We start from the raw sequence: 12710 nt of genomic DNA, 5'->3' as shown, positions 1-12710 counted from the left end.
TACTAGGAAATATAATTCTAACTCAGGAAAAAACATATAGCAAGGAAGGAACAGTGAGTATGTGTGAATATAATCAAAATATACTGTATGCATATGTAAAATTCTCTAGAGAAATGGCTCAATGGTTAAGAGCACTCAATGCTCTTGCAGAAGACCCAGGTTTGGTTCCCAGCACCTACACAGTGGCTAACAATTGTCTATAACTCCAATATTTAGGGACCCAACACTGTCTTCTGGACTCTGAGGGCACTAGACATGGACATGCATGCAGACAAAACACTCATACAAACATAAAATTTGTAGTTTTCTTTGTTTGTTTTCTTCTCAAGATGGGGTTTCTTTGTATGGCCTTGGCTGTCCTAGAACTCACTGCATAGCCTAGGCTGGTCTTGAACTCAAGAGATCCACCTGCCTCTGCTGGTATTAAAGGTGCATGTCACCATGCCTGCTGCAGTTCTGGTCTCTGAAGATAGGGCCTTATGTACACTAGACTAGTGCTCTACCACAAAGTTACAACTGCAGCTAAATTTGAAGTTTTCATTATACTTTCCTCTTTGTTATAACTAACGTGGATATACAGGATCAAGCCTATAAAATCAACAAATATGGCATCTCAGAAAAGAACTTTCTTTTTTTGAAACAAGGTCTCTCTTTGTGACCCTGGCTGTATTAGAACTCAAGATATACCTGCCTCCACCTCCTGAGTATTAGAATTACAGTGTATGTCACTACCACCTGCCAAACATTTAGTGAGGTATTGCTGTATGTCATTCCATCTGCCACTGACTGCAATCATCCTGCCTTGGATTCCAAAATAACTCCAGCTTCAGGTGTACGCCACCACATAGTGCTCTGCCTGACACACTTTTAAACAAACACCCTACTAAATAATTTAGTTTTACTCAATTATTAGAAACAGATTATTTCTAGACCCAATTATAACAAGAACAATGTTGCTTGTAAATTAACTAGATAAAGCTGGTTATGAAACAAATGACATACAAGCAAAATATAGAACAATTAAAAAAAAGTTTTAATGTATTTAACTATACTTATTCCAGTGAATCTTATATTTCATCTTTATAGCAGACTGATTTTTTTTTTTAAATTAACTTCTTTCTTTTGGAGGGGGGCACGCGGGGAGGTTCCTGGGGCTTAAATCATTACTGTGCTAAAGAAGCACTTTCCAGTAAGCTATTTTCCCAGCCTTTTTCCATTTTGAGGCAAGGTCCAGCTATGTAGGTGAGCCAGGCTGACCTCAGCTCCCTTGGATCTGCAATAACAGACCTCTGCCAATATGCCTGGCTCCTTTAGCTCATACTGTAGTAAATATCACTGAATTCATATATATACTTTAATGTACTTATTTTTATTTTATGTGTATGAGTGTTTGCCTACGTTCATGTATGTGTACCACATGCATGCCTGGTGTCCCGACAAGTCAGAAGTGAGCATCAGATCTACCTGAAACAGGTTGTGAGCCGTGTAGGTGCTGGGAACTGAATCCAAAACCTTCACAAAAGCTGCAAGTGCTTTTAAATACCAAACCCATCTCCTGGTGGTTTACTTTTAAAAGCATATTTAAAGAACTGCTGCAGAACCAGAGTTCCGCTTCCTAAGTCTTAGCTACAACTTGCAAATGACTCATAATAAGCTTGTTTTCACTTACCTGTAACTTTGGTTCCAATAACCAGGGGTAGAGGAATTTCATCTGGGAGATCTTTGAATTGTGAAACATCTGCAACTTTCCTTTGTTGTAAGAGCCTTATTTTCTGCCGTTTCTGTTTTAATGCTGATCTCTCTTCCTCAAAAAATGCAGAAGAACATCTAAAATAAATTACAGACATCATATAAACTAAGCCAGGCCAGGCTAGCATTATAGTACACACCTACAATTCAAGCACATGTACAAGAAATATAATAAATTATGTTTGAAGTGTATAATCAGATATATTTTGAGGGGTTGAGGAGATGTCTCAGCAGTTAAAGTACGTGCTGTGTAAACAAGACTGGTGTCCAGACCCCAGGAGCTATGTAAATGCTAGTTGGGTATGGAAGCCTGCCTTTAATTGTAGCCTAGAAAGACTGAGATGGAATCCCTAAAACAAACCAGCTGGAGTCTCAAAGAATAAGCTGAGGCTGTATGTGGTGGTGCATGCCTTTAATCCTAGCATGCTATGACAGATCTCTGTGAGTTCCAGGAGAGCATGGTTTAAATAGCAAATTACATGACAGCCAAAACAAAACAGCAGAGACCCTGTCTCAAACAGCAGTAACAACAAAAGAATGAGTGATGATGAAGAGTCCCTTTCATGCCTCCACACACATACACACATCCAAAAACACAGATACATGAAAAAAAGAAAAGGCGAGCCTATCCACCAAGCTTGAGTTTAACCCCTCCCGCCCATGTGATAGAAGGAATATCCAACCCCCATAAGACGTTCTCTGATCTCCACACCCATACTCAAATAAATATAATAAAAAGACAAAAATGTATATTTTATCTAAGCCTTAAAACCCTCACCACAATCAGGGTAATGAGCATACACTCCAAAAGCTTCTTTATCCCACCCATTCTTCTTGTCACTGCTCTTTCATAATTTTACCTCGCAAGCAACCCTCTGTCTATAAGTTCACCTCTCAGCAACCAAGTAAATTCATCTTATAGATTCGTTTCTACCCTCCGTCTGTAAGTTCCAGATATTTTTGACACTGTCTTTTTTACTTGGAGTCACATAATACTTCTATGTTTTTATGAAGTAAAATTGAGATTTCCTTTTATCCCTCCTAGTTCTAGACTCTACCAGAATTTTAAAACAAAAAAAATTCAATTCAGTAGTACCTAAAACTATACATTACATAAAATTGACTTTATAACTTTCTCTGGCAGTTTCATTTTTTTGAAAAAATTTTAATTTTTGAAAAAAAATTATTTGTTTATTTAGTATGAGTGTTTTGTCTACATGTATATCTAAGCTACATGCATGCCTGAAGCCTATGAGGACAGAAGAGGGCATCAAAACCCCTGGAACTGGAGTGACAGGTGGTTGTGATCTACCATGTAGATGCTAACAATCGAACTTGAGTCTTCTGTGAGAACAGCAAGTGCTCTTTTTTTTTTAATAATATACTTTTTAAAAATACTTTATTTTATTTCAGTTTATATCATTAGTGTGAAGGTGTCAGATCCCTTGGAATTGGGGTTACAGACAGTTGTGAGCTGCCATGTGGTTGTTGGGAATTGAACCCGGGTCCTTTGGAAGAGGAGACAGTGCTCTTAAACCACTGAGCCATCTCTTCAGCCCTATTGTTTAATTTCTAAATATTTAAATATCTTTGATCCTTTTAAAATTTCCTGTAGATTGTTGTTTGCAGTGTAAATCTCCATGATAAAGTCAATTCTTCACCTCCTCCACGTAACTGAGAAGTGTCTACTAAATTCCCAGAAATATGTGATTCTACTGAACAAGATTTTCTTTTTCATTCATCTTTCCATTCATATACTGTTAGCACACTGCTTTAAATGTGGTCACTTAATAATCTGTGTTCTAGTTCTTATACTGACAATCTTTTTATTTATTTGTTTATTTAGTGTATTTGGGTGTTTTACCTGCATACATGTTTATGTACCACATGTATGCCTAGTCCCTGAGCGGGCAGAAGAGGACATTGGGTCCCCTGGAAATGGAGTTTCAGATGACTGTGAACCAAGTGAGTGCTAGAAATCATACTCAGATCCTCTGGAAGAGCAGCCAGTGCTCTTAGCTGTTGAATAATCTCTCTAACCCTTTGTCTTAACGACTGTCTTAATACTTCAGCTGACACCTGATAAGTGTTGTTCTTCATTTCTTTGTTTTTTCAGGCTTTTTCTACTTGATTTCTCCCCTAGCAAATAAAAATTTGGGAGGGAGGGGGACCAGCAGGTAGGACACAGGGTTTTCACAATGTCAGCCTTGCTGGCCTGGAACTCACTATATAACTCATGATAGCCTTGACTCATGCTAGTTACTATGTAACTCTGCTACCACTCTTTTTCTGCAAATACAGAATTTAGGATTAACTCGTTAATTTAAGATAGTAAATCTTCCTTTCCAAGATCATGTGTTTCTCATATTTGTTCATATATATCATGTTTACTATTGAATTCCTTCCTGATAGTTTTACTTTTTCCCTACTTCCTTTTTATATTGTAACAAAATGCAATTTCACCATTGATTCTTCAAAAAATGTGTGTGCATGCACAGATCTGGCCTGGTGTACAAGCAGAAATCAGAGCACAATGTATGAAGGTCTGTTCTCTCCTTTCACTATCTGGGTCTCTGAGGTTGAAGTCAGGTTGTCAGGACTGGCATCAAGGCCCTTACCTGCTGAGCCATCACCTAGGCCTATACCAGCTGATTTTTTTCTTAAGTGTGTATGTATGAACATATATTTGTATATGTGTATACATATGTATGTATATCACATGTGTAGTATCCAAGGAATCCAGAAGAGAAGGCATCACATCCTCTGGGACTGGAGTTACAGACTGCTGTGGTTCTAGGAACCAAATCTGGGTCTCCTGGAAGTATCCTTCACCACTTATCCATCTCTCCAGCCTCAACTGAGTCCTGAAGTTAGGGTATTTCTCAAAGTTTACTGTATTACTAATCTGTATTATAACTTGACTTCCTTTAAAAAAATTTTATTTTTCATAAAAACACTCAGGCTTTTAGATATATGTATGAAATTCTCAAAGAATAAAAACAGGGGGTGTGATGAAATGGTTTAGCAAGTAAAGGAGGTTGCCATCAAGCCTGACAACCTAAGCCCCAGGGCCTACATTGTAGAAGGAGACAAATGAAACCAACTCTCACATATAGACCTTCAAATGTGCACCATGGCACACACAAAGTAAATACATGTGGAAAATATACACAAGACCTCATAGCTTCCTTAGATATTTTCCAGGGCAAGTAAAAATATTTTGCAGTTGGCCCTAGGAAGCAACATGCACAAATTCCTGGATTTGATCTCCAGCACTGCATTTATAAAACTGGCCATAGTATCTCATATCTGTAATCCCAACACTTAGAAAGTAGAGGCAGGAGGATGAGAAGTTCAAGATTAACCTTTTGTTATACACACCAATTTGAGGCTAGCCTGGGGTACATGAGACTCTGATTGACAGACAGACAGACAGACAGAAGTGGAAGGGGAGAATGGACACAAAGGGCATAAGTAATTTAAAACAGTAACACTGGGGCTGGAGAGATAAAATTAAAATACCCATTAAAATAATAAATCTTTAAAACAGTAATATGTTAAAATTTATAATTTGAAAAAAAATGAAATTGTGTATTTTATTCTAAGAGTACAAAGCACCAACATTATTTCTTAAAATGATATATTTAACATATAATCAATTATTTTATTCTGAAAGTTATGTTTTTGTACTAGTCCTCTGAAGGCTGACGTAGATGGATATTTATCTGTTCAAGGCCAGCCTAGTCTATATAGTTTCAGGCATGCCAGGGCTACACAGTGAGAACTGTCTCAAAAACAAAAAACAAAAAACAAAAAACAAAAAAAAAAAACTAGCCAAGGTAGAAATGATACTATCGGGCTGGAGAGATGGCTCAGAGGTTAAGAGCATTGGCTGCTCTTCCAGAGGTCCTGAGTTCATTTCCCAGCAACCACATGGTGGCTCACAACCATCTGTAATGAGATCTGGTACCCTCTTCTGGTCTGCAGGCATACGTGCAGGCAGAACACTGTATAACATAATAAATAAATCTTAAAAAAAATGATACTATCAACTATTTATTAACTTTAAAAAAGATTTTTTTTTTTTTACCTCCGTGGTTTTCCCATTAGTCGCCTGATTTTTCCCCATTCTACTCTTGTTAATTTTCTCGTTTTCAAATTAGGAAAAGATTCTTTTAGGCATACACAGAAGTCATTATCTCCTTCAAAAAGTGGCCTGTAAAACAGAATGGTTTAATGGTTTGATTTTATTGGTTAATACTTAACGTGTTACTTTCTTCAATAAAATTTAAAATCCACCTTCCAAAGCGGGGTAAAGTGGTACATGCCTTTCACTCCTTGGGGAATTAGAGGCACTTGGGAAGAAGAGGCAGGAAAATCACATGTCCAAGGCCAGCCTTGGCTATAATATATTTGTAGTTACACTGTGACAAAGCAAGTTTGAGATCAATATGGATTACAAGAAATCCTGTCTCAAAAAAACAAAAACAAAATACACATTGTGATTTTCCACATCCTATTAATCACAATGTGTCTAACTTTCACTTCTAAATCATAATCATATGTAGGGCTAAAGAGAGAAAGATACTTAGTATATGAAATATCTAAAATTTGAAGTTATAAGGAAATAATCTAGATTGGAAGTTCCAGGAGACTATGTATTTTCCTCAAATCTCCATCTGGGACTACCCTCTGGCTCTGGCGTCTCACCTGATAAAGACAAATAGTATTAGGCTCAAAGTATCTTTGTCCCAAAGGAAAAGCCATCACCAAGGAGTCCTCTCCTCTTTGGGATTAACCAGGTCTTATAACACAGGAGAACTCTAGAGGGTAGGAGTAGTTTTGGAAACTCCCAAAATAACTCAATCACATTTAGACACCATGAAAATTTTCTTAAGACCATCAAATAATTTTACTCACGAGTTTTGAGAAATAAAAAGTCCAGTTTTCACAATGATACATAATATAAATATCCATGAACTTTACAAGCTTCTGAGTAAGTGACTGTTTACGGAGAACAGAAGGAAAGCACAGATAAATAGCCAAACAAACAACTACCAATAACTGGCACAGGAGATAGATAAAATCAGAGACGATTTTCAACATGCCTATTGTCTGGTAATTGGATTTCAGCCGATCTCCATGTGCTATTCAAAATCCCTGTCTAGTTAAAGTGTCTAAACACTAGCTGTAAATGAAAAGATGACTCTCCTAAAAATGATTTGTCTATTTCTCCAGATTTATAAAACAAATCTCATTTGCTAAGAGTAATGGTGCTTTGATTTAGGTTATATTCATTTTATAGTAGTTGCTAGTTACAATACAGAAATTATGCATTCATTTAAAACTTTTCACGAAATGTATAACTTCTTACAGGGCAGGAAGAGAGAAAACTGTAACAGAGATGAATTAAAGTGCACTAAGGAAGAGAAAAATGGACTCTCCATTGGGCACGGTGGCATATACCTGCAGAGACTAAGGCAAGAGGATCAGCCGGAGTCACGATGGGAGGCAGAGGCAGGCAGATCTCCAGCCTGGTCTATATAGCTAGTACCAGGCCAGCAAGGGCAATTAAAAGAAAAAAAAATTTATTTGAACCCAAGCCTGAGCAACACAAGACCTTGCCACTGTCCCTAAAACAAACACAAGATTTAAGGGGAGAGAAAAAAAAAAAAAAAAGGGGGCGGGCTGGAGAGCTAGGTCAGTAGAGCAGTTGCTCACACACAGGGCCTGGGTGCATTTCCACCCATATAGCAGCTCACAGCTGCCTACTGCTCTTAGTCCCAGGGGATCGATCCTTTACCCTCCGACTTCTGTGGGCACCTACACACATATGGGGTACATGAAGTCATGTAGGCAAGCATACTTATACATAAGAAATAAAAATAAATCTTTAGAAAAGAGACCTAGGGGAGAAAAAAAGTCAATGAAATGATTGCTAATGATATTCTGCTATACTCATAAACTGGTGACTAGCCCAACTGTCATCAGAGAGGCTTCCTCTGGCAAATGATAGGGGCAGATTTGGAGACCTACAGCCAACCATCAGGTGAAGAGTTTAAAATGGAGGCTCCATCGGGTCCCTCCCCTCAAAGGTCAGGGAATTCTGTGGGAAAGTGGGAGAGCTGTAGAAGCCCAAGGGGTTGAGGACACCAGGAGAACATGGCCCACAGAATCACAGGGCTCACAGGGGCTCACAGAGATTGAACTGACAGTCATGGAGCCTGCATGGGTCTCTGCTAGGTCCTCTGCATATTTTATGGTTGTTAGCTTAAGGTTTTTGTGGGACTCCTGACAGTGGCAGTGGGGTTATCTCTAAGTCTTTTGCCTGCTCTGAGGACTCTTTTCCTGTCTCTAACTTTTTTGCCTGCTCTTGGGACCTTTTTCTTCCTACTGGGTTGTCTCCCCAAGCCTTGATATGAGGGTTTGTTCCTTGTCTTACTGTAATTTGTTATGACGTAATTTGTTATGACAGTTGATATCCCTGGGAGGCCAGCTCTTTTCTGAAGGGAAATGGAAGAGGGGTGGATCTGGGGGAGAAGGAAAGTGGGTAGAAGAAGAGGGAGGGGAAATTGTGGTCAGGATATATTATATGAAAGAAGAATAAAAAATAAAAAGGCAAAGTAGATTTACAGAAGAGATGACAGCTCATAACATTTGAAAAAGTTAATTTTCTGCTCAAGCAATAGTAATGATAAGAGCAAGGATACATACTTGTCTATATTTGAATAAAACCACTCATATATGCACCATTTATGTGCTTTGGGAAGTTTGAGTAGGTTCCGTAATCGAAAACCAATCTTCTGTGATGCTTTCTTATCTGGTGTTGACATTGTTGCTGTAAATTTCTACATTTAAAAAAAGAAAAAAAGGAATTACAGTGTCATTAGATAAAAATGAACATTTACAATACTTAATGAACTTATTAAAAATTAGGGCATATTTAAGTACTCAAAAGAGTCAATAATATTCAACATGGAATTTGTTACCAAACAAACCTCCTGATTATTAACAAAGTCAAAACTTCAGTTTGGCAATGTGGCGTAATATGTAAAGACATTCACTGCTAAGCCTAATGACCTGAGATCATGAGTCATCACATGGTAGAAGGAGAAAGCTGAACAACTTGTGAGAACAAGTTGTACACGAACACACACACATACACACGTTTGGGGATGGTCTGGTGTTATATATTCAAATGCTAAATACTGGCTGCCAAGTATAAACCTTGCTCCACAATTTAAAGTTGGTTGATTAATAAAATTAGCAAGGAGCCTGTACTAGGCAGAAGAGAAGGAGGGGGACCTTAGATTCTTGAGCTTGGGGTCAGATGAGGACCATGGGGAGAAGATGTAGCAGGAGAAGAGGAAGCTGGAGAGAAAGAAGTCACCATAGAGCAGTAAGAACCATGACCACATGGACATGAGGGCTGGCCTGATGGAACAGAAGCAGCTGAAGCAGGAACAATTATGCCAAGGAACCTGGGGTACATAGTTGGGAAATAGCAAAATAACTCAGAGGGTTGCTATCTACCCAGTTATTGTGCCTTAAAGCTTTTAAAATCCAAAATGTCTGTCTTAATTATTTGGGAACTAGCTAGGGGAGAAAAGCCCTCAAGAGTCTAATATCTGTTTCCAACACACACACACACATACACACACACACACACACACACACACACACACACAAAATGTTATTTTTTAAAAAAAGGCAAATCCTCAACTTTTATATTCTTTTTCATTTTGTTTTGTTTTTATTTTTCCAGGTAGTTTTTCTGTGTAGCTTTAGCTGTCCTGGATTCGCTTTGTAGACCAGGTTGGCCACAAACTCAAAGAGATCCATCTGCCTCTGCCTCCCTGGGTATTAAGTTTGATATTCTGAAAAGGAAATGAATTATTGTCTCCACTCTGTTTGAACTATGATATAATTTCAGTTTAAGTATGGAAAAAAAAAAAAAGACCCAAGTCTTTTTTCTAGATTTTCGAGTCAGAAAAGATCAGTAAGAACTCTATGTGTTTGGGGTACAGTTCAGTGTTAGCATTGGGATAGAGTTCTATCCCTACCAACAAACAAAAACAACAACAAAAATCATCAAAACACTACTGAAAAGATCAAGAGAGAGAACACGCATGCACATGCAAGCACTCAGTAGGGCAATACAAAGTCAGTATAAAATAACCAAGCCTGTCAAGCACAGTCAGAGCACACTGTTATTACACAGCACGGCTAGGCACGGTAGTGTATCCCTGCAATTCCAGCACCTAGGCAGGGCCAAGAGGACTGACTAAAGTTCAACGCCAACACGGCCTCCACAAGCAGTACATGGGGAGGGGGGGAAAGTAGCAGTCAAGCACCAACAGAACATTAAAAAAACAAAAGCCACCACACAAAAGAGCCAAGAGGTGGTGTCACTCGCCTGTAATCCCAGCACTTGGGAGGTAGAGGCAGGCAGATCTCTCAGTTTGAAGCCAGCCTGGTCTACACAGTGAGTTCAAAAACAGCCATGGCTACTCAGAGAAACCCTATCTTGAAAAACCAAAAAAATAAAAAATAAAATCAACACAACACAGTAGAATTCCTGGTAGAAATGGCAGAATTAGGAAACTATTAATGTAATCCATGATTACTAATAAAGCAAAGTAGTGTCATCGCCTTCACTGACACTAATGATGTCTGAACAATCTAAAAAGAAAACAAAGCTAGGTAAGTGTATGGGGTTGCATGAGTCAAGGCCAGACTGCTCAACACAGTGAGTTCCAGGCCAGCCAGGGTTACATAATGATATCCTGGCTGACAGAAAAAAAGAAAAACAACAACAACAACAAAACCCCCACAACTCTTAACAGAATGGAAAGAGAAGATCAATCAAATGACTCATGGGGGAAAAAAGGCAACTATCAAACAACAGTGCTAATATCAAACCACAGCACTTATAAAATTCAGTCTTTGCATGCGTATATGCTTGCATGCATGGTGGCCAGAGGTCAGGTTCTTCCTCTACTGCTCCCCACTTTTAGAGGCAGGGTCTCTCACTGAACCCAGAGCCCCACTGGCTAACTGGCTGGCCAAGTATGCATTGCCATGCCCAGGCTTTTAGGTAGGTGCTGGTGGTCAGAACTCAGGTACTCATGCATGTCTGACATGCACTTTACGCACTGAACCATCTCTTCACTCCTCTCCCCCCTTTAATTTGAGTCTTCAATTTTAACCCTAACTGTTATCAGACAAGAAAAGCGACAGCAAGATGCCTCACTGGGTAAAGAAACCTGTTGCCAAGCCTCACAATTGGAGTCCAATCCTAGGGCCCACATGGTGAAGAACCTATTCATGCAAGTTGTTCTCTGATTACCACACAAGCAGCATGACACATGCACACGCACACACACACACCATAGATAGATAAGTAGGTAGGTAGGTAGGTAGGTAAAAAAAATTTGAGTAGCTCTGGCTGTCCTGGCACTCACTATGCAGACAAGACTCAAACTCGAGAGACCTGCCTGTCTCTGCCTCTCAAGCCCTGGGATTACGGTGTGCGCCACCACACCTGGTAAGGGTTTTGTTTTGTTTTGCCAGTAACAATACCATACACCACAAACTTATAAAAAGAAAAAAAAATGCTACTATAATAAATTATCTATTTCTATAAGCTCATATTTAAAGTTCTGTTTTGAACTGTTTCCAAGACAGGGTCCAAGACTTGGTCCTGGCTGGCCCTGACCTTGTGGGCAATCCTTCTGCCTGTACCTCCCAAGACCTTGGGTAGGAGGCATTCAATATGTAAACCTGTTACTTTCTTAACTTTCTTTCTCTCTCCTCTCTCTCCCTCTCTCTGTAGCCTTGGCTGTCCTGGACTCACTTTGTAGACCAGACTGGCCTCGAACTCAGAGTTCTGCCTGCCTTTGCCTCCCAGAGTGCTGAGATTACAGGCGTGCACCACCAAGCATGGCTAATTTTCTAACTTCTAAAGTTACACTTACTTACTTATCATGTGCGGGAAGGGCACACATGCAGAGCTCAGCGTGAGGGTGCTGGTTCCACCATGTCAGTCCTGAGGACCGATCAGGGAGTCAGGGTTGGCAGCAGCTGCCTTACGTGCCCAGCCATGTCACCAGCTCCAACACGTGAAGTTTTAAGTTTGTTTTTTTCTTAAAGGATAATCAAACTAATCACAGTGTCTCCCTAACTGGATGAGAAAAGGGAAATAGTGAATTAAGGTCAAAGTAGATTTTTCACTATACACGTTTTTCTGTGGGTGAAAGGGTCTCAATATGTAACTATGGCTAATCTAAATTTGCTATGTAGACAGGCCTGGCCTTCAACACAAGGAAATCGACTTGGCTCTCTCCCAGGTGCTAACATTAAAGACATGTGCCCCACACTACTATAAACTATTTTAGAAAAACTGTGTACCTACAGACTAGTTGCAAAGACAGTACACAGTTTCCAAATACTCTCCATCCTGCTTTCCGCAGTGAGAGCAACTTAGGGAACCAGGACGTATTTGTCAAAATCACTACAGTGCAATACTCCTAGACTTTGTTTGGATTTCACTCAGTTTTTTATTTACATTCTTTTGTTTTCTAGAATTTAAGATAAAACACTGTATTTAGGAAGTTTACTTTTTCTGGGCTTGGTGGTGCATGCCTGTAACCCCAAAATTAGGAGAGGAAGAGGATGGCCTGGTCTGCAAAGCAAGTACAGGACAGCCAAGGAACAGTGTCTCAAAAAAACCCAAAAGTTAAATTTTTAATTTTTTTTTTAAGAGAGAGAAGAACAATAATCTCTACAGCTCTGGGTGGCCTTGAACCTGAAGCAATGTTCCTACTTCAGCCTTCCTACTGTTGTAATTACAGGTACGTGGCACCATACTAACCTTAAAATTTGATTTTTTTAATGTAAAAATAAAAATATTTCAAAGGCTAGTTATCTGTTTGTATTGTACATGTGCATGTGATGTATAT

At 39.2% G+C, this 12710-nt stretch overlaps 1 protein-coding gene across 6 annotated transcripts in view; it reads right to left on the bottom strand.

The window, feature by feature from the left end:
• The window catches only part of Lin9 (lin-9 DREAM MuvB core complex component), a 42801-nt gene that overhangs the window by 16652 nt on the left and 13439 nt on the right, over positions 1–12710 (bottom strand). For all 6 annotated transcript variants that reach the window (XM_021654920.2, XM_060364816.1, XM_060364814.1 and 3 more), the window contains 3 exons: positions 8464–8597; positions 5840–5965; positions 1670–1827 (listed from right to left, as the gene is read on the bottom strand). In XM_021654920.2, coding sequence (XP_021510595.1) covers positions 1670–1827; positions 5840–5965; positions 8464–8597 — 418 coding nt within the window. The remainder of the gene's footprint in view (positions 1–1669; positions 1828–5839; positions 5966–8463; positions 8598–12710) is intronic.

Source organism: Meriones unguiculatus, chromosome 11 (genome assembly GCF_030254825.1).
Source record: "Meriones unguiculatus strain TT.TT164.6M chromosome 11, Bangor_MerUng_6.1, whole genome shotgun sequence".
NCBI classification, from domain to species: domain Eukaryota; kingdom Metazoa; phylum Chordata; class Mammalia; order Rodentia; family Muridae; genus Meriones; species Meriones unguiculatus.
Note: the sequence above shows the minus strand (reverse complement) of the source record. Positions and strands in the feature narration are given on the sequence as shown.